This window comes from Equus asinus, chromosome 7 (genome assembly GCF_041296235.1).
Source record: "Equus asinus isolate D_3611 breed Donkey chromosome 7, EquAss-T2T_v2, whole genome shotgun sequence".
Classification (NCBI taxonomy): Eukaryota; Metazoa; Chordata; class Mammalia; order Perissodactyla; family Equidae; genus Equus; species Equus asinus.
The window spans coordinates 26,034,969-26,059,422 of record NC_091796.1 but is presented as its reverse complement, the minus strand read 5'-3'; the positions used below and the strand labels follow the sequence as shown (position 1 = coordinate 26,059,422).

The 24,454-nt window shown below is 42.6% G+C and overlaps 2 protein-coding genes, 4 non-coding genes and 1 pseudogene across 11 annotated transcripts; 1 reads left to right on the top strand and 6 right to left on the bottom strand.

Annotated features, from left to right (window-relative positions):
- Positions 1-7,420: 7,420 nt before the first annotated feature.
- LOC139045752 (NADH dehydrogenase [ubiquinone] 1 alpha subcomplex subunit 1 pseudogene) lies at positions 7,421-8,123 on the top strand (annotated as a pseudogene).
- Positions 8,124-9,602: 1,479 nt separating this feature from the next.
- On the bottom strand, positions 9,603-14,064 carry C7H18orf32 (chromosome 7 C18orf32 homolog). Its single transcript, XM_014846289.2, has 3 exons — positions 13,942-14,064; positions 10,883-11,070; positions 9,603-10,282 (listed from the first exon to the last, which is right to left on the bottom strand). Exons 2-3 carry the CDS (start codon positions 11,045-11,047, stop codon positions 10,217-10,219), a joined length of 231 nt encoding a protein of 76 aa, XP_014701775.1. The 5' UTR covers positions 11,048-11,070; positions 13,942-14,064; the 3' UTR covers positions 9,603-10,216.
- A 1,169-nt stretch (positions 14,065-15,233) lies between these two features.
- RPL17 (ribosomal protein L17) lies at positions 15,234-19,235 on the bottom strand. 6 transcript variants are annotated; one of them, XM_014846277.3, is made up of 7 exons: positions 19,157-19,235; positions 18,302-18,354; positions 18,167-18,207; positions 17,504-17,638; positions 17,157-17,255; positions 16,304-16,495; positions 15,234-15,321 (listed from the first exon to the last, which is right to left on the bottom strand). In XM_014846277.3, the coding sequence occupies exons 2-7, from the start codon at positions 18,339-18,341 to the stop codon at positions 15,274-15,276; spliced, it is 555 nt and encodes a 184-aa protein (XP_014701763.1). In that variant the 5' UTR covers positions 18,342-18,354; positions 19,157-19,235; the 3' UTR covers positions 15,234-15,273. The 6 variants fall into 6 exon arrangements, with proteins under 6 accessions (XP_014701763.1, XP_044630652.1, XP_070369182.1 ...); XM_044774717.2 differs by having other exon boundaries at positions 19,140-19,215; XM_070513081.1 differs by having other exon boundaries at positions 18,699-19,178.
- On the bottom strand, positions 16,186-16,249 carry LOC123287535 (small nucleolar RNA SNORD58). Its single transcript, XR_006530853.1, has one exon. It is a non-coding gene; the product is annotated as a small nucleolar RNA SNORD58 (small nucleolar RNA).
- LOC123287532 (small nucleolar RNA SNORD58) lies at positions 17,342-17,406 on the bottom strand. The gene has a single exon (XR_006530851.1). It is a non-coding gene; the product is annotated as a small nucleolar RNA SNORD58 (small nucleolar RNA).
- On the bottom strand, positions 18,029-18,093 carry LOC123287534 (small nucleolar RNA SNORD58). The gene has a single exon (XR_006530852.1). It is a non-coding gene; the product is annotated as a small nucleolar RNA SNORD58 (small nucleolar RNA).
- LOC123287536 (small nucleolar RNA SNORD58) lies at positions 18,435-18,500 on the bottom strand. The gene has a single exon (XR_006530854.2). It is a non-coding gene; the product is annotated as a small nucleolar RNA SNORD58 (small nucleolar RNA).
- Positions 19,236-24,454: the final 5,219 nt, after the last annotated feature.

Below are 24,454 nucleotides of genomic sequence, written 5' to 3'. Positions count from 1 at the left end.
GTGGTGACTCCACAGGTCTAGGGTGTCACCTGCCTGGCAGAGTGAGAAGCTACCCAATTAGATTTGCAATCGCTCTTGCTTGCAAGAGATCCCTGCTATATACACATCTACATCCATAGAGTCCCTTTCATCTTTCCTTGTCCTGAACCCTAAGGCTAAGCCTTGGGAGAAAACCACTGGACCAGCCAGACCACCACATTTCCCGACAGCTTTCCTCCTGGGAGGAGCTGTCCACCGCAGCGCTGCTGGAGGAACCTAGGGGAGGGAGCACTATACAGCTGTCACTGTCTCCTTCCTGCTGGGGACATATTAGGATGAGTCGCAAACTAATATTAGTTAATGATGTGTGAAAACACCTACCGATGCCAGGCACTGTTCTAAAAGTTTCAGGCATATTAACTCGCTTGATAGTCATTCCGCCCCTCCAGAATAGGTACTTATTTATCATCCCCATTTTACAGTCCCAAGTTAAAGAAACTGCCCAGCATCACAAAGCTGGCAAGTGGAGATTCAAAGGCAGGCAGTCTGGATGCAGAGCCTACTCTTACTCATTGGAAAGGCCATTTCAGAGCTCTTTTTGCCAACACCACCAGTGTGTGAACATCCACACTGACTTCCTAGGGTCATTTTGTCTTTCCAACTAAAATGGGCTGTAATACCTGGGTATGTTAGTTTACTAGTGCCACAAAGTACCACAAACTAGGCGGTTTAAACAGTAGAAATTTATCCTCTCATAGTTCTGGAGGCCAGAAGTCCAAAATCAAGGCATCAGTGGGGTTGGTTCCTTCTGAGGCTGAGAGGGAGAATCTCTTTCAAGCCTCTCCCCTAGAATATGGTAGTTTCCCGGCAATCGTTGGCATTCCTTGGCTTATAGAAGGATCACCCCAATCTCTGCATTCATCTTTTCATAGTGTTCTCACTGTGTGCGTGCACACAGTTTCAAATCTTCTCTAGATTAGCTGTTCATAGACCTCAGAGGACATGGTCAGATTTATTTATTGGTGCCAATGAACCAAATTAGGTAAAAACTGTTTTCACGTACATTAGATCATGTTTTATAGAAGGATGCAATTATACAATGAGACTCTTGGTCTCGTTAGGCAAAGTGAATGCCCCAGAAGCCAGCAGCATGAACCTGAAGGACTTAGGACCGATCCTTTGCTATCCTGCCATTGTGCGGAGAATGGGGATGGGGATGTCTAGAGGATGGAGCACAGAAAAGCAGCGACCCAAACCTCCTCTGTCGCCAGTGTCAGAGTGGTGGCTTAGCTATTCAACAAAGTTATTGAGATTGCACTTTAAAGTGCTACTAAAATGTCAGGGAGAGAGCAATTTGTTAATTTAGCATTGGGTGATTTCTAATTGTGCTGCATTTAAAAAAATTTGCTTTCCAAACATTTAGCAAACATATCCTCCAAGGCATCTGTGGAAGGTGGCTGTCTACAAGGAGCTCAGCACCCCGTGAAAGACACAGCAGGCACCCAGCTGTCTGTAGTGTTGTAAGGAGCCTGCAGGGCACAGGGGCAAGAGACCCTATGAAAGAGAGAAGCGGACGGCTTCCCAGAGGTTGTGGTATTCAAATGAGGCTAAAAGGGTTCTGGTGTCAATTTCCAATGGGCGGGGAGGGGGGGCTGTGTTCCCCAACACCACCAAGCAATTCTCCAACACCAGTTAGGTGTCCTACAGTTCAACTACATTCTGACACTATCTACCCAGTGATAGCATCGGATCCCACGGGTTAAGGGCTCAGTCCACAACACTGCCCTCCACTTCAGATGCCAGTGGAAAATCCAGGCCATCACCTGTACTTCTGACTGACTGGCTAGAAATCAGAGGTTCCCATGAACCCCTCCTTGGGTTTGATTAATTTGTTAGAGTGGCTCACAGAACTCAGGAAACCAGTTTACTCACTAGATTATCAGTTTATTATAAAAGGGTATAACTCTGGAACAGCCAGATGGAAGAGATGCACAGGGCAAGATATCGGGAAATGATGTGGAGCTTCCTCGCTCTCTGGATGCGCCACTCTCTCCAAATCTCCACGTGTTCACCAACCCAGAAGCTCTCCCAAACCTGTCTTTTTGGGTTTTTACAGAGGCTTTGTTACATAGTCATGATTGATTAAATCATTAGCCTTTGGGGATTGACTCAACCTCCAGCCCCCCTCCCTTCCTTGGAGGCCAGGAGGGGCTCCAACCCTCTAATCACATGGTTAGTTTTCCTGGCAACCAGCCCCCCATCCTTAGGTGCAGTTCAGATCACCTCATTAACATAACACATTTATGACTGTATTCACTTAGGAAATTCCGAGAGTTTTAGGAGCTCTGTGCCAGAAACAGGGACAAAGACCAAATATACACTTCTTATTATAAACCGCAATATCATGGGAGCCAACCCATCACAGTGTCCACTGCCTCCAACAAGTGGCAAAAAACTCTGAATAGCACGCAGCCCTTCTCTATTAAAGACTATCAGAAAATACAATTTCCTGAAATAGAAGTGCTAAGTGAGTGATTTACAAAAGATAGAGGCTTTTCCATTGACACGATCATCAGAATTAGAAGTGTGGGGGGAGGGGGAAATAAGGAAGAATTTTTTCTTTTTACAATATACATATACTTCTGAATTATAAGTTTTTGAAAGAACACTCATGATGCAGTCCATAAATATTTATTGAGGGGCCGGCCCCATGGCTGAGGGGTTAAGTTCTCGCACTCTGCTGCAGCGGCCCAGGGTTTCGCTGGTTGGGATCCTGGGCGCGGACATGGCACCACTCATCAAGCCACATTGAGGCGGCGTGCCATATGCCACAACTAGAAGGACCTCCAACTAAGATATACAACAATGTACCATGGGGGATTTGGGGAGATAAAGCAGAAAAAAAAACCAAGATTGGCCACAGTTGTTAGCTCAGGTGCCAATCTTTAAAAAAAAAAAAATTTATCGAGTATCTATTCTGGGCCAGGCATTGCTATAGGTACTGGGGATTCACATGTACTATTCGTATAATAAAAATTAAAATAAAATAGAAACTAAGAATAGATAGATAACTAGGCTTTGACAAGATTGTTCACACATTAATTTCATTTCTTTCCCTTCAGAGTGCTTAAAGTCTATCTTTAAAGTCAACAATAAGAAAAGAAATGACACCATAAAAAAAATCTAGGATACGGAGTGTTGTGTATTGGTTTGACATGACTTTGTTATCGCACAAAATTGAGGTTCTCTGGGCTGCTGCACCAATTATTATGGCATCAGCTTTTGAGAAAAGAAAAGGCTCTATGGCAAGGTTGACCAACAAGGAGACAGGAGGCAACACTCTCAAATCTGTCTTCCTAACCCACAGCTTGTGGCAAAATTTATGGGATGAGCAGCAGGGTGGTCTGAAATGTGGACAGATGATTGGAGAGGAGGAAGTGAGGTAAGTGATGATCTGTGCAAGCCTAGTCAAGCTTCATGGCTCTTCATAGGATGCATGTTCACAAAATGCTCGTGTTAGTACGATCTGAGGGTGCAATTTTCCACCCCTTGATGTCAAAAGGGTCACTTGTTGGGCATTTGCGCAGGCCCGGTTGATGGGTTGGTGGTCTCAACTGGCCTGAACTGGACAAGGGGCCGGCTCTCAATTCCTGAAAAACAACTCTTAATTACTCTCTGTTGATAAGATGGGGTCAGTTGGACTGGTCCTAGTGGGCCCGTGGTTACAACTTCAAATCCACTTGCTTATGACAAAGACCAAGAAAAAGTAGTTTTGATAGAAAAATGAAGTAGGTTGTGTCAGGATGTCATCATCTCATCTGTTGTCATTGATAAGCACTTGGTAGCTCAGCTGGGCCAACACTGTTGGGGGGCTTAGCGGCAAGAACACGTGGAGAAGCAGCAAGGCAATCCTCGCAGACCTAATAAGCTGTCCGAAGACCTTGGGGCATTAGCTCCTAGCGTGGTAAGGGTGACTCCCTTATCAGTAGCCGTGACAAACTGCTCAGTCTGCTCAGTGGCCCATGAAGGAGATCAGCCTGCCCACCAACCCCAGCACTGTTGTTGCCTAGCAACATGGTCTAGCAACAAGGGACTTGTATTTTGCGCCGGTAGCTGGAAGTCAGCTCTTGGTTGGTTTAGCCATCTCTCCTGAGTGCAAACTCATATAAAAAGGTACATCTGGATTAAATTTGGACTTTATTCCTTTATCTCCCCTTGCCTGGAACAATAGTGTGATTAATCTATCATTGGTTTGGAGTATGTTATGTTATTTCTTTATCGGCTTATTAAAAGACATTATCCTGTAGGCTATTGGCCTGTGAAACTACTATAAATCTCACAGTGAGCCTGTGTTAAATGAACTATTGGCAAAGACAGCATCAGTCTCTGAGCATTAATTTGCTGCCTCCAAATCAAGACAGGGGGCCAGGAGAGATTTTTATACTATCTGTATTTTTTAAATATTTTACAATAAGAATACATGAATATATTACTTGTAGAATAAAATTAAATTAAAATTTAGGAGAGAGGCATTGGTAAATGAAGAGTTTCGGAGAGCTGCCCCATGCTGCTGCTCTTTTTTTAATTGTAAAACATGTCATGAAAAGACATACATAATGGACACAGTTTAAAGAACAATATTGTGAAACCCACTACCCAACTAAGAAATAGTGGCAATATCCCAAAAGGCTTCTCTGTGCTTCTCCTTGATTGCACCTCTCCCCCACCATCCTAGATTCTGTGCTAATGACTCTTAAGATTCTTAGAAATTGTTTTACCACTTCTGTATGTATTCCTAAATGAAATATTGTTTAGTTTTGCCTGTTTTTGAATTATATAAAAAGAATTATTCAGTATGTATTATTTTGTGACTTGCTCTTTTCCTCTCAAAATTCTTTTTAAGATTCACCAACATGGATGCATACATCTAAGAATTCACTTTTTTTTTTTTAGAGGAAGATTAGCCCTGAGCTAACTACTGCCAATACTCCTCTTTTTGCTGAGGAAGACTGGCCCTGAGCTAACATTCATGCCCACCTTCCTTTACGTTATATGTGGGACGCCTGCCACAGCATGGCTTTTGCCATTCGGTGCCATGTCTGCACCTGGGAGCCAAACCGGCGAACCCCGGGCAGGCAAGCGGAATGTGTGAACTTAACCACTGCGCCACTGGGCCGGCCTCGAATTCACTTTTTAAATTTACTTTTTTATTGACTTGTCTATAGTAAACTGACAAATGTTAAGGGTATATCTAAATCTTTTCAAATGTATATATCTCTGAAACCGCCACTCACATCAAGATATAGGACGTTTCCAGCACCCTAGAAAGCTCACTTGTTCTTTCCAATCAATATCCCCCAGAAGTAACCACTTGCATAGCTCGAGCAACATAGATTAATTTTGAGTTCATTTATTTTTCACTGCTGCAAATGTTGACCTTAAACAAATAAACAGATTTCTCCAGAAGAAATGGATATATTTGAGATCAGCAAAGAATTGCAATTCAGGGTCTGCAAGCCACCTGAAGTCCTCCAGCAGCAAAGGGAGGAGAAACTTATAGAGGGGAAGAGGAGGTTGGGAGGGCTATTGTAAACAGAGTCCTTTGGAGGAACTGAGAAGTCAGTGTGCAGTGACTTTTCACTGGCTGAGTTGTGACAGTCTCTCATTGGCTGAGCTTTTTTTTAAAACACTTTTTTATGTGAGGAAGATTGGCCCTGAGCTAACATCTGTTACCAACCTTCCTTTTTCTTTTTCCTCCCCAAGGCCCAGCACATAGTTGTTCTACATCCTTCTAGTTTTTCTACGTGGGATCCCGTCTCAGCATGGCTTAATGAGCAGTCTGTAGGTCCACACCCAGGATCCAAGGAAGTATGAAACGTCACTTGCTGAACTACAAGTCAGGAGCAGGACGTCTATGTACGGCTGTGGGTGTGCAATGTATAGGTCTAGGAGCACCACTTACGTTGTTGTCCATTTGAATAGTGACCTCTGAAACTGGGCAGTGCAGACACAGTACAACTGTACACAACAGTCCTGCAGGAGACCCCACTCTTACCTTGTTCAAGCATCTGGGCTACTTCTTTGAACCTTTTTTGCCTTAGCAGAAAGGATGGGGCTAGTTGTACCCGAAGGCCCGTACCAGCTCAACATGTGGAGTGGCTGGTATATTTTGAGACTACTCTACCCCACACGAGGCTTTTACAGTTCATTGACTGTTCTTACCTTCTCAATGCAACCTCTTACTTCACTTACACACATTTGCTCAGTCTTTGCTCTTCCTTAAAGAGCTGTCACCATGTTAACGAATGTGGCTTTGAGCATGGAACCAGTAGCTCTCTGGGGAGGAAACCACAGGAAACTTCTCTCCCCTGCCTCCTTTTGCTGAGAGAATAGGGCATTCAGCTTTGGGGAGTTCAGGAGGCTAAGATCAGTGGTTACAAGTTCCTTTCCAACCTGCCAGTTCATTGAATAGATCAACATGCCAGTGGTGGTCATTTTGAGGAAGTGCTGACTCACCTATATTTCCTAGGAAGGCAGTTTAGTAAGACAAAGAATACGTCACAAAACCCAAGTCTTTCAGGTGAGCCTTGAGTAATGACCTCAGAAAATGAGGCTATCTCACAAAAAGAGACAGGAAATGCAGTTAAAATTAATGAAGGCAAAAATAAGCCACTGAAAAGTAGGTAAGTTAAAAAGTCATGCTGCAGGAGGAGTAAAACTAAAACTTTAAAAGAAGTCCACAAACACGGCTTAGTCCACATGCTCCCTCTCCATTTCTGCCGTCATTCCCACTACGCTCTTACAAGGAATCAGCTGCTAGGATCACTCCGTAGGGGTCAATATTTTAAGACGACGTAAGCTAAGGGTATGGCTTTGAAACCCTAGACCCTCCACTGAACATATTTAAACTCTATGGCCCTATTTGACTGTATTTCAAGGTTTTATAAGGATCAGATAAGATCATGTGTGTAACACCCTTGCACAGTGCCAGGCACATGCATTGAACGAATAACAGCTCTTACTAGAAAGGCTACCCTGAAATGCAGATGGACAAACGGTAGGACTGGTATTTCGGGGCAAGAGAACACTGGTGTGGCACAAACAGTGGCTACCAAATCTGGTCCAAGGACAGGTGATAAGTTTTCATCGATCAACCACAAAAAGAAGAAAAATATGAACAAAAGTGAATTTTCCATAAACTTATTCAAATGAATGGGCTATTTTTTCCCCTTATTCTCATGTTCTTTTTTCACTCTTTTGGTGTCACAATGTCTTTCTTTTAATGAAATAATGGTGCTAATAAATTACATCTTTTAAATATATTCCTGCCTGACAAAATATAAAAACTTGCCAGCTGTGTACCAGTCCCCTCAGCCTTTTTAACTGCATTTGTTTAAAAGTATGTAATATACAAGACTGGAACCAGTGCTCCAGCGTGAGAATGTTAGAAGTGGAAAAGGCCTTAGAAGACCAACGATTCTCGGGAAGGTGGGTTTAAATGAGCTGGAATGATCTGAGAAATCTTTTCAAAATTATCCATACTCAACCTTGTAAGAGTATTGAATTAGAAAACTGGTGTGCTGGCGAAAAAATGAGGGAGTAAATCAAGAAAGAAGATGGGGGATCCAGGAAACAGGAGATCCAACACAGGAGTGGTAAAGAAAAGTCTCAACGACTGCCACTGTGCACCAGGCCTCAGCAACAACCAGTCAACAGGGGAAATGCACAGGAGAAAAAGGTAATTAATAACTCCGGAGGAAGCCGGGTCATCTGTTAAGAGGCCTGAAAGGAAGTGTCCGGCCCAGGTAAGCGTACAGCAGGTCGAGATTCTCCCCATCATGGCTGTGTGCTTGCTCCTCCCCAGAGTGGCCACTGCACACATCCACAGGTTCACTAACAGAGCAAGGGAAAAAGGGTTGCCCATTATTCACATCAGGGGAGTGTGACGGAGAGACTCGTTTCTGGAATTAACTGTTACTATGTGTCAAAGGGTTTGGAGAACATCGATTAAGGAAGCATTTTCCTGACTGACGAAAAATAACTCAGTTATGCTCATCTACCCTTGCTAGAAGGTTATGCAGTATATTATATAGTACCTAATAAAACGAAAAAGTAAAAAAACCCAACACTCCAGAGAAGCCCTTCTTGTATGCGAAACTCAACCATGCTACATTCATCATCCATGCAGTGAGCAGTATTTACACCCTCATTCTATCAGTGTCCCAGCAAGAAGCAGATGGCACCCTCCATATAAAGCTGTGAGCCAGAGCCAGTAGTAACAGATGTTATCACCTCTAGGCTCCAAGGGGCAAGGAGAGGGAGTGGAAGCTGAAAGGAGTCATGGGGAGTTGGCCACCTTGAGGTGCAGTGACTTTGGCTGAGGAACACACTTGGCCTGAAGAAGAGTCAAGGAAATAAATACCTGGAGCTTACTCCTTCCCTTCCTCCCTCCTTTCTCCTGCTGCAGATCCCCACTGGCCAAAGCTAACAGATGCCAGAGGCCGTGCGAAGTCTGCTGGTGTAGTCCATATAGCTTTCCTGGAGCAGAGAGCTGGAGGGGCAAATGGAAGGTATCTGGTGCACTGGTACTGATACAAACACTCATTAGTGACCTAACCGAAGTTCACAGAAACATATTAGGAGGCTGTGTGGGAGAAGTGGAGGGAACACAGTGTAAGAGAGCTGTTATCTCAACCATGGCAGGAAGTCAATAAAATCTAAAGTTGACAGCTCCAAAAACAGCAGTAATATATATATGTATTATTTAGAAATAGGGAGACAAAACATATGACAAAAGTAAAAACTGAATAAAGCCTTTGGGGACTAAGAGAGTAGGGGCATTCTAAATCTTGCAATATTATTTGATTTAAAAAATGAAATGTTTAATAAAAACAAATTAATTTTAAGAAAGTTGCTAGAAGGCTACACAAAAAAACCTAAAAGTGGTTACACCCGTGGAGCTAGAATAAAGGACCAGGAGTAGAAAAAGAATATTCACTTTTCACTTAACTTGTTCTTGCATTGTTTTACTATCAACATCTGTTGTTTTTATGACAGTTTTTATACATTTAAAAGACAAACTAATCAACTAAATTTAGTCGCTAAAGAGAATTTATCTTAACCCTCAGGTGGGTTGGGGCAGAAAAGTTGAAACCTACTGATTCATATCAAACGAAGTCCAGGGTGAATCAGTAACTTGATCAGACACAGCCTTAGTTAGCACCCAGGTCTTCACTGGGGACCAAGGGAAGAAGCTGCTTCTAATCTCTCCTTGCTTCAGAGGGAACACATAAATACAATATAAAGATTAAGTCTCATCGTCTTTGAATATTTATAGATCCCGATGATAACGTGAAGGAGCCCAGGTCTGAAAGACCACGTAGAGAGGCCCAGATCAGCAAAGAACTGCCCAGGCAAATGACTGTTGTTGAAAACCATTAAATTTTGGAGTGTCCTGTTATGCAACAATAAGTAACCAATACAATCAACTCTTTAAAAAAAGAAAATATTCTTGTTCTATAACTATCCAGATGCCACCACACTATTATAATCCTGCTTTCCGATGGTGGTGAAAATTTTCCCTTTTAAATATTTAAACTTTAAAAGAAAAAATAACCACAAGCTAAACTGAATATTTAATACATTTTGTAGGATTAGAAGGAATGCAACAAGGATTAGAACTTTAAGATACACATTAGACAATTGAGCAAAACGTGTTCCATTTTTCAAAGTTTCTATTTTCCTGTCTTCCCTAGAGCAATAAACAGTAACTACTATTTTCATAGATAAACAGCTCCATTGTTAGACAGTAATCCTCTCTTTATATTTCAAGTCATTATCATCTCCAAAATGACCTTTCATTTCACTGCACAGTCTCACCGCACCGTTTCACAGTACAATTGTACTCTACTCAAATTGGAAGAGCCTGAATAAAAGCTAGAGGCCCAAGGATTCGTAGGTAATTTAGGAACAGTGTCTAGTGGCACAAACCTTCTAGCAGTAGTAGAAATGAAAGCTACTTTAATGAGAAAGGAACTCAGGAATGAGGTAATTAAATATAACTAAATACATTTAAAATATAAATACTACTGCGTGTTTTCTCATTAGTATCAGGTAAAATGAAACTATCTATCCCGAATTCTGGTCTCAGAGAAAAAGGTCAGAGACAGTTATAAAGAAGGTGCTTCATATTATCAGGTCCATCTTTAAAACAATGAGATCCTTTGGGACAATCCCATCAGTCCTTCTTTTTATCAGAGATTTCTGTTGGTCCTTTTGTTGGTAGTCCATTCACGTCTGCACCCTAAAATGAAAAACCATAGTAGATATTACTACAACAAATGAAACTCATTATAAGAGACATTCTCTTTAAAAACAGACAGTAAACTTCAGAACGAAAAAACTCTGCTTCTAGAAATGTGCAGGATGGCTAAAAATTAGTGCAGGTGAACACAGTCTAAATTGAACTTAACAAGTACCAATGCTAAAACCAGAGTTGTCTAGGTATTCATTTAAAAAAATTATTTCATTTTGTTTTTTAAAAAATTTCTATGATCCTTCCAGTTAAATCTCTTACCAAAGTTATCAGTGAAACTGGCTTATTTTAGTATCATCTCTTCTTGTCCATTAGCTATTTACCATTAAATAGCCAGCCAGGTAATACTGGTTATTATCTTGGCCATAGGGCAAGGGGCAAATGCATTAATCAGAAGCCTAGTTTAAAACGAATGCTAACTACTTTAAAAAAACATCCCAAAGCCTTCTATTTTAAAAAAGAAGAAACTTAAGACACAGTAATGAAGCTTCTGGGTCCAAGAACTTGCCTTTCCAAAAGCCAAGTATTTCACCCTGACTGACCACCCCCCTTAACTGGCCCTTATTCAAGACATTTTAATGTTCCTACCTTATAGTCTCCTTTGCCTTTGTTTTTATCACTGGATTCTCGTATAGCTTTTCCAGGCCACATACGACTAACAAAGGGGGAAATCAGGGGGTATATATATGGCTCCAGGAATTTTTTGTAGATCCAGAGCAGAACTGGAATGACAATACAAGGAATGCACACCATTGTCCCAGCCTTGAGCTCCTCAACTGTTGACAGACACGATGAAAAAGCAAATTAGTTCATCATAGATTAACGACAGAAGGAACGTACCTAGATTAAGATATTTGAAAGGACGATTTCTACATTGAAGAAAAAAACTATTAGCTAAAAGCAAGAGTGTATTATATAAAAATGCTATCTGCAAGGTAAAGGAACAGGTGGCAGGCATGAGAATAATAGTGAGGCTCCTGTCTCCAAACCTCTCCAATCACTGCTCGTCAACCACAAATTTGATGATAAACGACAGACACCAACACCTGCTGGGTGCTAGGCAGTTAAGCCCTTTGTATCTATCAACTCACTTAGTCCTCAAAATACCCAGTGAGGCTGGGTACCCGTGCTATCGCCATTTACAGACAAAGCAAAGGAGACAGAAAAACATTAACGAACTTGGCAATTATGCCTTATACTCCAGTTTAGTGTGAGTATGAGGGGAGAATCACCTTCAGGGACTTGACAACGTCGATTAGCCAAACCTAAAATGCTAATGGCAAAATCTTATAATACGAAAGTCTCCTCTAAGATATCACTTTGCAAGACCTCTAGGATGCAAACTGGCTGGCCCTTCCCAGGCAAGAACTCTTGCTTAATATATTTGCTTTTTGTTTTTCATGGCAATTAAGGTGTACCAAGTAACACAAAATGTTATTTAATATTATTGTTAAAAGTTGTCCACTTCCAAAAATTAACACCTCTAATTTCCTTGATGATTAGAAATCATCTTGAAATTTCTCAACATCAATAATTTCTTGAAAAAGAACCAATACTACTTCCATAGTATATCATTAAACCAAAGACTTCCTGAATTTACAAGAATTTTTAATCCCTTAGAGTAGGACTTTAAGAAGCTTCAGAACAGTGCATAAGGCTAACTCAGTATATTAAAATTTCCTATTTTCAAAATATTGCAAATTAAGTGGTATCTGTTGGCAAATGAGTCGGCACCATGAGTACATTGAAGCAATTTAAAATTATTCACGATACAAGAGAACAGTGGTATAGATAATCCAGACTAAACGGGGCTTTGAAATGATACAAGAGCTATAAACAAACAAAAATGAGGGGCCAGCCCCCACCCAGTGGTTAAGTTCGCACACTCGGCTTAGGCAGCCCAGGGTTTCGCCAGTTCAAATCCTGGGCGCGGACATGGCACCACTCACCAGGCCATGCTGAGGCGGCGTCCCACATGCCACAACTACACAAGGACCCACAACTAAAAATATACAACTATGTACCAGGGGTCTTGGGGAGAAAAAGGAAAAATAAAATCTTTAAAACAAAAACAAAAATGTCAACGTACATCAAGGAATGACCAGCTTTTTTATAAAGGATTCATAACTGGATTCTTTAAAACAGTTCCCTAGTCAAATCAAAATAACAAGTATTACCAAAATATTTTGCTCCGAAATTTTAAAGAACATATTCTTTGATTAAAATATGCCAAATAAGTAGTGAGTCTTTTTACAGCATTTTTTGAAGAATCATTATTTTTGGCCATAGACATTTAGACTGTGATCTGCAGAGACTTAAAGAGATGATCCGGTTTACGTCTTGCACACTCTCACAGGTACCATAGCACAGCAATCAATAAGACTGGCTGGCAGCTGGCTGATTTGAGACCTGCTTCCACCACTTTCTAGAGGATATTCCTGGGCAAATTTAACCAGTCTGTGCCGTAATTCCCTCATGAGTAAAACGAAGACGATAATACTATCTCACTGGGATGTAGTTTGGATTAGATAACTTAACAGGAACACAAGGCTCAGACCAGTGCCTGCATATATTAAGTGCTACTTAAGTGTTATTACCATACAAAGAAAAAAAAACAGATCCAGAAGCTGTGACTTGCCCAAAGTTCACACAAAGAATTCTCTTCTGGTTTCCTAGCTCAAGTCCCTTTCTCCTTCCAAAAACACAATGATCATGTTACTTCTTTTGGACCAAATATTCAAAACCAACTAAACTCTTCAAAACAACTGGCGATGCTCGAGCACTAGGCTAAGCTGATGGCTAGCAATCCCTCCAACATAAAAATTCATTTTTACCTACTAGTAATCGGTGTGTTTTGAATGAACTCTCAAGAACAAATACTACTAATCACTTAAGTCATCATTACGGCTTTTATAAAACTTTCCAGTTCTTTCACAATGAAACCACAGTATTTTATCTTTCCTAATCCTCAACATGACTCTTCAATGGGCCATTTTACTACATACATGTGGAAACTGTGGCTAAGAAAGGTCTAGAAGGCGGCTATGATAAATTGGCAAAACTATTTTCTTCACTCTCTCCAAGCCAATTCTCGGATATTACAACGAAGCGAGCAAAATGGATTAAAGTTGCTGGAGGAGCGGAATATTCTTTCGTTCGACGCAGTCCAGCACAGGAGAGGAACAGGCTGAGGCGCTCTCAGAAAGCGGGCAGGTGCAGGGGGGAGCGCCACCTCCCTTTAACTGACCCCGTTCGGCATATCATTTTACTGGAGACGAGAGCGCGGGACCGGCGGAGTCAAAGACAACGACTGAAAAGATGGAGAGGATGACTGAACGATGGTGGAGAGAACAGCGAAGCCGAGCCCACGGGCCAAGGGAAAGAATAAACGGATACAAAGGAACGGGGGCCGCCGCAAGCAGACGTGAGGGCGAGGGGCGGGCAGGGGCGCACGAACGGAGAGCGAAGCGGGGTACAGAGAGCGCGCAGGCGGGCCCGAGGCGCCGGGGGCAGGAGAGCCGCGCACCGGCTGGGCTCGGTCGGCGCGGCCCGGGCTGGAGCCTGCGGAGCAGCTCGATAGCACCGAGGCCACAGCCCTTCCCCACCCCGAACCCCAGCCGCAAACCCAGGCCCCATGCCCCGCTCACCCGCGACCACCAAGCCCAAGTGGAAACGGCCGCACTTCCGGTGGGAGGGACGTGCTGCCGCCGAGCCAATGGGCACCGCAGACGGGGCCGACAAAGGCGCGCCTGCGTCAGCCTGACGACGCACAGGGCGTAACGGTGACGCGGAGGCGGGGCTCGGCGCGGCTTCCGGTGCTGCAGCCGTTAGCTCGGAGCCTGCGGGAGCAGGGCAGGGCTGGGAGTCCGAGGGCCCGACCCCAACGCCAGCAGGAAAGTCATTGATCCGGGAAAGACGCCAGAGCCTGTGGTTCGCTGCCCACAGGGAAGGTTACACCGTTTGCATGGGATCGCTGGGATCTTTTCGAACGCAGTTCTGGCTAAGTTATTTACTGGGCTAGTTAAGAGGGTCGTAAATTCAAGGGCAGGAAAAATTAATATTAAAGTCAGCTTGACAGCTAGATGTGATCAGAGACCGTGTTGGGAGGATATGGAGAAAATGGGACCCTTACACTGCCGGTAGGACTGAAAATGGCACAACTACCTTGAAAACGAATGGGTTTCTCAAACGTTTACTAAAGTTACCATGAGATCCAGCAATTCCACTCTTGGCACGTACCCAAGAGAAATGAGAACACGCACACTCAAAAACTTGTACTACACGAAGGCTCACAGCAGCACTATTTGTAACGGGTAAAGAACCCCACAAAACCCAAATGTTCAACTCATTAAATAGCCTACTCAGGGAACGAACTTGTTCGTCAATAACAAAGTAGAAACATCCTGCAACATGAACCCTGAAAACATTGGGCTAAGTCAAAGCCAGTGACAAAGGGCCATATAAGGCAGGCGCTCTATATCCCTCTGCAGATACCAACAGATGAGGGTATTGTGATGTCACTTGTATCAAATATCCAGAATAGGCAAATCTATATAGAGAGAAATACTAAGTGGTACCCTAGGGCTGGAGTGACAGCTAACCACTGCCAAGGTCCCTCTTTGGGATAATGAAATGTTCTAAAATTGACTATGGTTACATAAGTGACTATACTAAAAGCCAGTGAACTATGAATCTGTGAATTGTAACAGTGTGTCCAATCTCAAAGTGGTTGGAAAAAACTTTCAGACATTTCCCCATGTTCAAATTCTGTCTTATGCAAAGAAACACCGAGATGTTCAAAACAGCATGTTTATGAACCAAAACCAATGGCACAGGGCGAACAATGTGTTTCTAATTCTAATCAAAAGAAAGAAGAAAGCTTGTTTGACCCATCTTGTGAGGACATTTGAAATATATTTACTAATAAAGACAACCAGCGTTCTGCTTTTATTTATATTTGCATTTATTTTATGCTGAATTTATTCCCGGGCCATAAGTTTTTGTTTCTTCAGTTTCTTCTGGGATATCTGGGGGGAAAAATAAAAAATAAAAGGACTGTTAAGTTTCCTGAAGAAACCCAAGCTACATCTTAAAGGAGTAGGTCAAAGTTGAGTGAACTAATTGGAAACTTCAACATAAGGGAAAAAGTCCTTTAGCGGAGAAAAGGGGTATGGGGGGAGGGGCAGACAGGAGGAAATCTAAAGTGGAGGAGAGCCGACTCTTCAGAGGCAGGGAGCCCAGCTGTTAAAGACCAAGTGGCAGCAAGGATGGAGGATAACATTTAAGCGATAAAATCAACAGAAACTAAATTCATTAAATATGAAGGGAGGAGTCTAGAATCATTCCCAGTTTCTTTGCTTGCTTCATTTACTGAAAACAAGATTATCAGATTTTGGGGGGGAGAAGGGTGGTGGAGTGAAGGGAGTGGCCCATTTTTGGACATGTTGTATTTGTTTTTTTAAAGATTGGCACCTGAGTTGACATCTGTTGCCAATCTTCTCTCTTTTTTTCCTCCTTCTCCCCAAAGCACCCCCCCCCGCCCCCCCCCGCCGCCCCTCCGGTACATAGTTGTATATTCTAGTTGTAGGTCCTTCTGGCTCTGCCATGGGGGATGCCACCTCAGCATGGCTTGATGAGCAGCGCCATGTTGGGGCCCAGGATCCGAACCAGCGGAAAACCAGGGCCACCAATGCAAAGCATGCAATCTTAACCAGTCAGCCACAAGGCCGGCCCCAGAGATGTTGCATGTGAAGTGGCCATGGACATCTAGCTGGGGCCATCAGCAGATAATCATATAGTTCTGATATACTGAATAAAAAGTTCTAATTACTATTAATCAAGAAACAAACGAGACCCATGAAAGCCAAAACAAAATGAGTAAAAAACTGCCGGTTGCTCAGAATAGTATTCTTTCATGGTTGTTCCAAAGGTGTCCTAAGTTAGTCATCACAGCAACCACAAATCTAGTGTCACACACAAATGAAGCTGAGCAACGACTGAGTAATTTACCTTTTTCTTCTGTGCAACCTCCTCTTCTGGTTTAGGAACGATTTGCTCTTTTTCAGTAAGGATCATCTCGATGTGGCAGGGAGAGCTCATGTAGGGGTTGATCCGACCATGGGCTCTGTATGTCCTGCGCCGCATCTTGGGAGCTTTGTTCACCTGGATATGCTCAATGACCAGAGAATCGACATCCAAACCCTGGGAAGAGGAAAGGGGGAACAAAATCAGACACCATCTTTATCACTTAACATCACTGGAAAATCAAGTCCCTGCCTTAATGAGACCATTTCTGAAAGGCAATCCGTAAGACTTTAAACAGCTTATTTGTTCAAACACTTGTTTTCACCTTTATTCTAAGTGCCCTTCCTTAAATCTAAGGACGGACCAAAACTCAGTGCTAAATGCACTTTGTTTATAAGTGGCGTCCTTAAAAGTCATAAGGGGAGGGGAGTTACAGGATCTGGTAGTGTCAATTTCTAAGCCTTGATATAAGTAAGATTTTGGCAGCACGAATTAGCAGCTAGAAGGGTTACAACAGCCAGAAAGACCAACATTAATTCCACTTTTGGACCAGAATTCCAAATGCAAAATGGTAATGGATGATGGCCAAAATGGATAAACCTGTCTTTGGTTGATTATATCACTGTTTTTAACTTAACTGAAATTTAACATGTCTCTCCATTACAAATGTAGGCAACAAACCACATGTACCATTACAAAGACAATCAATTTGGTAACTAACTTGTTCCTTTGTAATACTAGGTATTTTATCATCTGTATAACAAATCTGCACAACAGCAACATTAATGGAACAATCATCCAAGTTGGATGCATATAAAGATGTTATAGGTTCGGGTACCTTAAGTTCAGCATTACTCTCTGCATTTTTAAGCATGTGGAGTAAAAATTCAGCACTCTTTTTGGGCCACCGACCCTGTGTCCAGCCCCACTGTTTGGCCTGAAAGAAAACGGAGAGACTATTAGTCATTTCCTGATTTAAATCAACGTTACAACCAAGATGCATTTATTTTATCCAACATCAAGGTTGCTCAGAACATTGTTTTTTTCATGGTTAATCCAAAGGTGTCCTAAGATTGTCATCACAGCAACCAGAGTCTGATTACAGGCAGGCCTTAGCCATTCTCACCCCATTCAATCACTTTCCCTTATACTCTGCCTTTTCAAATGGCAGCCACGAATTCTCACCTGGGCACACCTACCAACGCCGCCATTGTATCGACGGAACGGCACGCACTGCTTCTTTAAAGTGACATCCTTCAGATACTTGGTGGCTTTTCGGATGTGCATACCCTTGATGGCCTGGGCAGTTTCACGAGTGTTCTAAGTATAATAATATAAACTGTGCGTTAACTATGTCAAAGGATCACCATTTCTAAAGTAACTTTAACATTAAATTCTCAGATGTTTAAAATGTCCACATATTATTAAGTGCTAAAACTTTTCCATTCTTGGGAGGTGAGGTAATACAGTGAGAAAAACGGATCTGTGATTGAGAACCAGGGGGGCTTGGTTTGAAGCTATGAAAAAACAAATCCTAAACCTGTTTATTCACTGTAGTCTCTTAAACTCCATATCTTATCCTTACAATTACTGTTGCATACGTTCATCTGTACACTAGGTTCGCAAGTAGTTCTCTAGTAGTTTTACCCAATTCCACAAATCCTACATCAAAGCGCTCATTGCAAACTGATGGTTAGCGACAAAAAGGTGGCTGCTCAGAACTGATTAATTTTCACGGTAAATCCAAAGGTGTCCTAAGAAAAGCATCACGGCAGCTACCTTTTCAGAATAGTCAAAACACACTGGGACACGTGGAAGACTCTTAGAGCATGACCATGATGCACCTACCTTAAAGTGGACACGAAGATTCGAACCTCTTGATTTGCATGCTAAAAGATGAGTAAAGCTTTCGTTAATTTTCGGCATCTTATGGTTTCTCTTACCCCAAAATAAGAAACATGCACCCCTTTCATGTTCACTTACATTTTGTAGGGTTTTCCGGGTCAAGTGAGTAGCGAACCATTTTCGGAGATCACCTGCAAGGGAGCAGAGTTAATTCTGTCAATACACATCTACAGTAACTTACAGTTTAAATACGTATCAAATGCTACCAACAGCTGCTCAGAGAGTAGTTGTTTTCATGATTAATCCAAAGGTGTCCTAAGAAATGTCATCATCGCAGCTGCCCTGCTCTCCATCCACAGCCTGCATCCCCTTTACGTCTACCAGTGACTACAGCAGCGCTGACACCCGACTGGTGACAAGGACCTCATCACCCTCTGACCCTCGAAGAAGACAGAGCCTGTTTCCATCCAACTCGGGATCCTTCAGGCGTAAACCGACCCGGCAGAACTCGACTACAGCCCTCTACAGACCCCACCTGGGCTCACACGGCCTCCCCAGCAACGCTGTCCGTCCGCACACTTTCAGACTGCCACCACGCCAGCGAGTCTGAAACGCTCCTGTGCAAAGGAGCGAAGCCTCGATCCGACTCGACTCTATCGCTCCGCAACTTTCTCTCCTTGCGGCCACCACTCACCGCGAAACACTGGACCTCTGGAGTCGGAGGCCGTCCCGACCGCGGGCCGCCTGTACCCCCACCACCCCCATTCCCGTCCATCGCGCCCCTCTGCGGGAAGCAGAGACCGGACGCCCACGGCGCGCCAAGTCGGGCGCTCCGACACGTCCCCCGCGCAGAGGAACACCGCCTTCAGCGAGGAATCAGTAGTTGCCAGAGTCCTCTTCCCAGGGGTTTCGAGATGGGCACCCCCGAGGCCAGGATGGCGGCGATGATCAGAGGATTGAGCACTCGGAGACGTACCGCTACGAACCACTCACCCCAGGCCGCAGACGTGAAGAGGAAGAGCGGTGGCTTCTGGGAGAATTCGTGGTCACTCGACCTCTCGCGAGATTCCCCGCCGGGGGGGTGGGGGGAGCGAGATTTGAAGAGGGGAGGAGGAAAGCAAAGGAGAAAGGGAGTGTGGAATATGTTTTAGAAGATCTGAAAACGAGTTGCCTCCTTAGAGACCGTCTCAAAATTCTCCTTTTTTTTCTATCTGGAAATAAAGATTTTAAATATCAATCGATTAAAAACAAGTTTGTAGTTCTAGGACAGGACCACGTATTATTAGATACAGACGAAACATTTATTCATCAACATTCGTTAGATTTGACAATGTGGTCACGTACCCCTGAAGGTGGTTTGTAAATGGATAATCAAGAAAATGCAAAGGATGGGATGTAATTAAGATAATCAGAAAATTCTCAGGATAGGAATATCACCCAATCAGTTGTACGGCAAGCTATGTAAAGGACGTGCTAGGCGAAGGGTCTGGGTCCCCACTGCCCCTTCTAGATCTTCATCCGGTAGAGAAAAACACTTGGGTATTATCTTCCCTTTATTCCTCCCCCAGGTCATTTATCTGGTTATTCTCTCACAGTCACTCGTGGTATTAGCACTTAACTTTAGCTCTTCTATTTCATGGCACCATCACTCTAGGCAGATTCAAACCCCCAGTGAATGGACTTTGGATAACGCTCTAGGCACACTTGGTTCCTTGACCTGTTTCAGAGACCTCAGTCTCAGGTCCGTATCCTGGATTCCACTCCCGTTGCCAAATGATGGATTCCATTGTCTTTCCCCAGTAATTCCCATCCCTCACATGGTTTCCATCGCAGGCTGAGAACTCCCAAATTACAATCTCCTCTCCACATCTCCCTCCTGCGCTAGCCCCAGATATCAAACCGCTCCCTGGACATCTTTCCTGAAAAGTCCCTGAAGCAAATACTTGAAACCTAAGGTGTCATTAAACTGAACTCATTATCTCCTTCCCCAGGGTCTACTTTTCTGTTGCGTAGTAATAATAACAGCCAATGCTTTAAAAAGCTTACTAAGTTTCAAGCACTATTTCAGTGATTTTACATGCATTTCCTCAATTAACCTTTAGGACAACTGTTGAAAGATATTATTCTATTTTAGAGATTACTTCCATTTTATAAACGGTGAAGTTGAGGCACAGAGAAATTAAAGGACTTCCCCTAAAGTCCCAGAGGTAGGAAGTGACAGAACTGGAAACAAAGACACACTCCGGTGACCAAGTTCATCATCATTAGGCAAATCCTGCCTCTCCCCTGCCTTGGCCAGTGGCTTCTCTGTGCTGTACACTAGATTCTTAAACCAGAAAGCTGGGAGATAATTTCTTCTATCTTTGCACGCATAAGTACTTAACAAAATCTAGATTACTGCTAGAGTCTTCTAAGGTGTCTTCTTGCCCCTTCCCCCCACATTCTAATGTATCCTCATTATTCCAGACAGAATCATTTTTCTAAGATAGCTGCCAAAATGTTCATATCACTTTTCAGGTTCCGTTTTTTTCTGTGGCTCCGCTTCCAAATTTCTGGGGATGACTTAAGAGCCTGCCACGATCTGGCCTTTGCCCTCTTCATCTCTTACCCCTCCTTTCTTCTTCCCCTCCGCACTCGAACCATATTCTCTCTGATTTTAGGGAGAGATCAAGCCTATGGTTAAAGATTAGACACGCCACCTCATTTGACTCTGTGTTAGCCAGCACTGGATTAAACTAGAAGGAATTCAAACCTTTTGGGATGATTTCCTTTTGAGAGAAAGGTTTATCTTTTAGTGTCTCAATGATTTTCCTATAAAATTTAAAAGAACTCTTTAAATTGTATTTGATACATATATTTCCTTCAATCTGTTGTTTGTTACTTCATTTTTATTTTACTATGTTAATTGTGCAGAAATCTTAATTATTAAAACAATAGTGAACTACAGAGTTAATCCTTAGTGATCCATTTATTTGTTCATTCATCCGTTCAACAAGTATTTATTGACCACTTATTATATCCTTATCATTGTGCTTAGATGCTGAGCTCTAACAGGTACTAGGAGAGTCCCTAATTTCAAGGAGTCTTGAGGTAGGGGTTGGGATGGAGGGATAGGGAACTAGGAGCTGAACAGCCAATTAGAATAGACTGTAAAATTGGCAAAGTAGGGTGAGCATTGAGGACCTTATTAATAGCTCTTAGGGTGGGAAAGCCTCTCCTAAGATGACATGGCAGCTGCGCCATGAATGACCAGAAGGAGCTAGTTTGGCTACAGCATAAGAGAGAAATAATTCTTGTTGCCAGCAGGAAAAGTTCTATTATGGGAACTATAGGTGTTCAGGTTCCTTTTGGGTTTGAATGGGGAAATATAAGGAGGAGAGATGAAACTGATCTTGAAGGATCCCATTTGTCTGCCAAGAAGTTTCAAATTTATCTTAAGGGTTAATGAGGGACTTTTGAAACCGTTTAAACCCTTGGGGGATGGGTGAGGTGACTTGATCAGATTCACTTTTGAAAGGATCGGTCTGGAGGGAGACATTTGGATGCCAGAGAGGCAACACCAGAGGGTGGCAAAAGATGGTGGTGGCCTGAAGTGATCAGATTCAGTTTGATTTTTTTGAGAAAGAAAATGGAGAGTGGTGGATGAATTCAAGAGATTTTAGTAAAAGTAGCAGGATTTCATGATTGTAAGCTATGAGAGTTGGTAGCTCTGTAACTTTGCTTATGCTCTCTGATTGTGCTGCCAGCATCTGCTCATCGAGCCCGTGGCACAGTCTTCTCCTGCCTCTCTCGGTATAACAAAGGAAAACTAGCTTTATGGATGACGCCTCCCAGAGGTATTGTGTGTTGGATGGCAAGGAGAAGCATGAATCTCTAAAGGAAGAATTTCATTCATAAGAAATTGGAGAAGTGTTTTTGAGGAATGGTAGGGTTTGAAGATGGGCCAGAAGAGGATCTTTCCTGCCAACCTCAGCGGACACCACTGTTCTGAGCAGAGTAAGGTCATTTGAGGAATAGCAGGAGAACTCTACTCCTCTCAGAGCACAAGGAGGTAGGCAAGGATCACATCAGGAGGGCTAGTTAGGGTCTCTAGGCCCTGACAAGGCCCTTGGAATTTGTTTTAATTGTCATGGAAACGATTGAAGGGCTTTAAGCAGGGAGGGGGCATGATAAGATTTATGCCGCAAACACATTGCTCTGAGTGCTCTGTGGGGTGCAGACTGTGGAGGGGCGAGAGAGCAAGCAGGCGGGTGGAGGCAGAGGTTCTTGCAAGAGCTGATGAGAGCTTAGACCAGGCTGGTCACAGCCGGAGCTGGTGAAAAACAATCAGACTCAGTGGGTCTTTTGGAGGTTGAGCCAACGGAACTTGCTAATGGGTTGGATGTGGGAAGTGAGGGAAAGACATTCATCAGGGAGGGCTCCTAGATTTTTGGCTTGAGCCCTGGTGGTACAATACGCTGCACCTGGAGGAGAAACACGGAATAATAAGGTGAGCTTCCATTTGGTCGTATGAAAAGTTTTTTTTTTCCATTTTAATGTATAAAATTTAAAAACACGTAGAAGTAGAAGGAGAATAATAGAGTGAACCTACAGGTACTCATATTAAACTTCAACTGTAATCAACATTTTGTCTTTCTTATTTTATCTATTTTCTTCTTCCCTCCCTAGCTTCTACCACCTCCCTTCCCTTTTTTTGCAGAAGTATTTTAAAGCAAATTCCAAATATATCCTTTGGTTTATACATACTTCAATATATCTCTCTAATGATAAAGATTTTCTTTTTTTTTTAACATAAGCATTTTATCATTATCATACATAAAACAACAACAACAACAATAATTTCTTAAAATATTTCATACCCTAGTTTGTGATCAATTTTCTCTGTTTGTTCAAATCAAGATCCAGGTAAGATCCAAATATTGTATTTGTGAGATATGTTTCTTAAGTCACTTTTAATCTATAACTATTTCTCCTTCTCATATTCTCTTTGTAGCTCCCCCCCTCCCCCCACACCCACTGCATGTCACTTATTGTTGGAAACGCTGGAAATTTGTCAGGTAGAATTTCCCCACACTTCAGGATTTAGCTAATTACATCCTCATGGTGTCACTGAACATTTTCCTCTATCTTTCAAGTTTTCTGGAATTATATCTTGAAGCTTGATCAGATTCAGTTCAATTTTGGGAACAAGAAAAGTTCATAGGTGGTAGTATGTATTTCTTATTACATCATATCAGGATGTACATAATGTCATCTGATTGTCTCATTTTCACTGAGGTTTAGATGGATAAGTCAGTTCAGGAGTTGTCAGTCTGATCCCTTCATTATAAAGTTCTCCATCAGCTTTTGACCTAATGGCTTTAGCAGCTATTGAAATTCATTGCCTAGACCCAAATTATTTCATCTGGAGTTGAAAAATGGGGATTTTTTTTTCTGATTCTATCAGCATTTTTTTACTTGTGTAAAAAAGAATTTCTCCTCTTTCAATTATTTGGTTTTCTTGAAATATAGTACACAGGAAAGGCAGAATAAGACTTACTTTTCCCCTTTACTTATTGACTTTCAGAAAAATGGGCTGGTTCTCTGGTAACTGCCAAAGGTGACTGATTTAGATTTTCACAAATCAGCCTTATTGAGGTAGACTTTATATGAAATAAAATTCCCCCAATTTCTAACATACAATTTATTAAGTTTTGATACATATATATGGTCATGTAGCCACCACGACAATCACGATGTTGAACATTTCCATCATCCTGAAAAGTTTCCTTACCCTAATCCCCTTCTTCCATTCCTGGAACCCAACAACTACTGATCTGCTTTCTGTCGCTATAGTCTTTTAAAGATTTTTGTTTTTCCTTTTTCTCCCCAAAGCCCCCCTAGTACATAGTTGTGTATTTTTTTTAGTTGTGGGTCCTTCTAGTTGTGGCATGTGGGACGCCACCTCAGCATGGCTTGATGAGTAGTGCCATGTCCACACCTAGGATCAGAACCAGTGAAACCCTGGGCTGCCAAAGCAGAGTGCGAGAACTTAACCACTTGGCCACGGGGCTGGCCCCACTATGGTCCTTCCTTTTCCAGAACATCATATGAATGGCATCATACAGTATGTAATCTTTGATGGCTGGCTTCTTTTATTTAGCATGGTGCTTTTGAGATTCATTTAGATTGTTGCACATATCAGTAAGTCAATCCTCTTTATCGTTGAATAGAATTCCATTGGTTAGCTATATCACAATTTGTTGATCAGTTTATCAGTGGGTGGACATTTGGGTTCAGGATTTTGGCTAT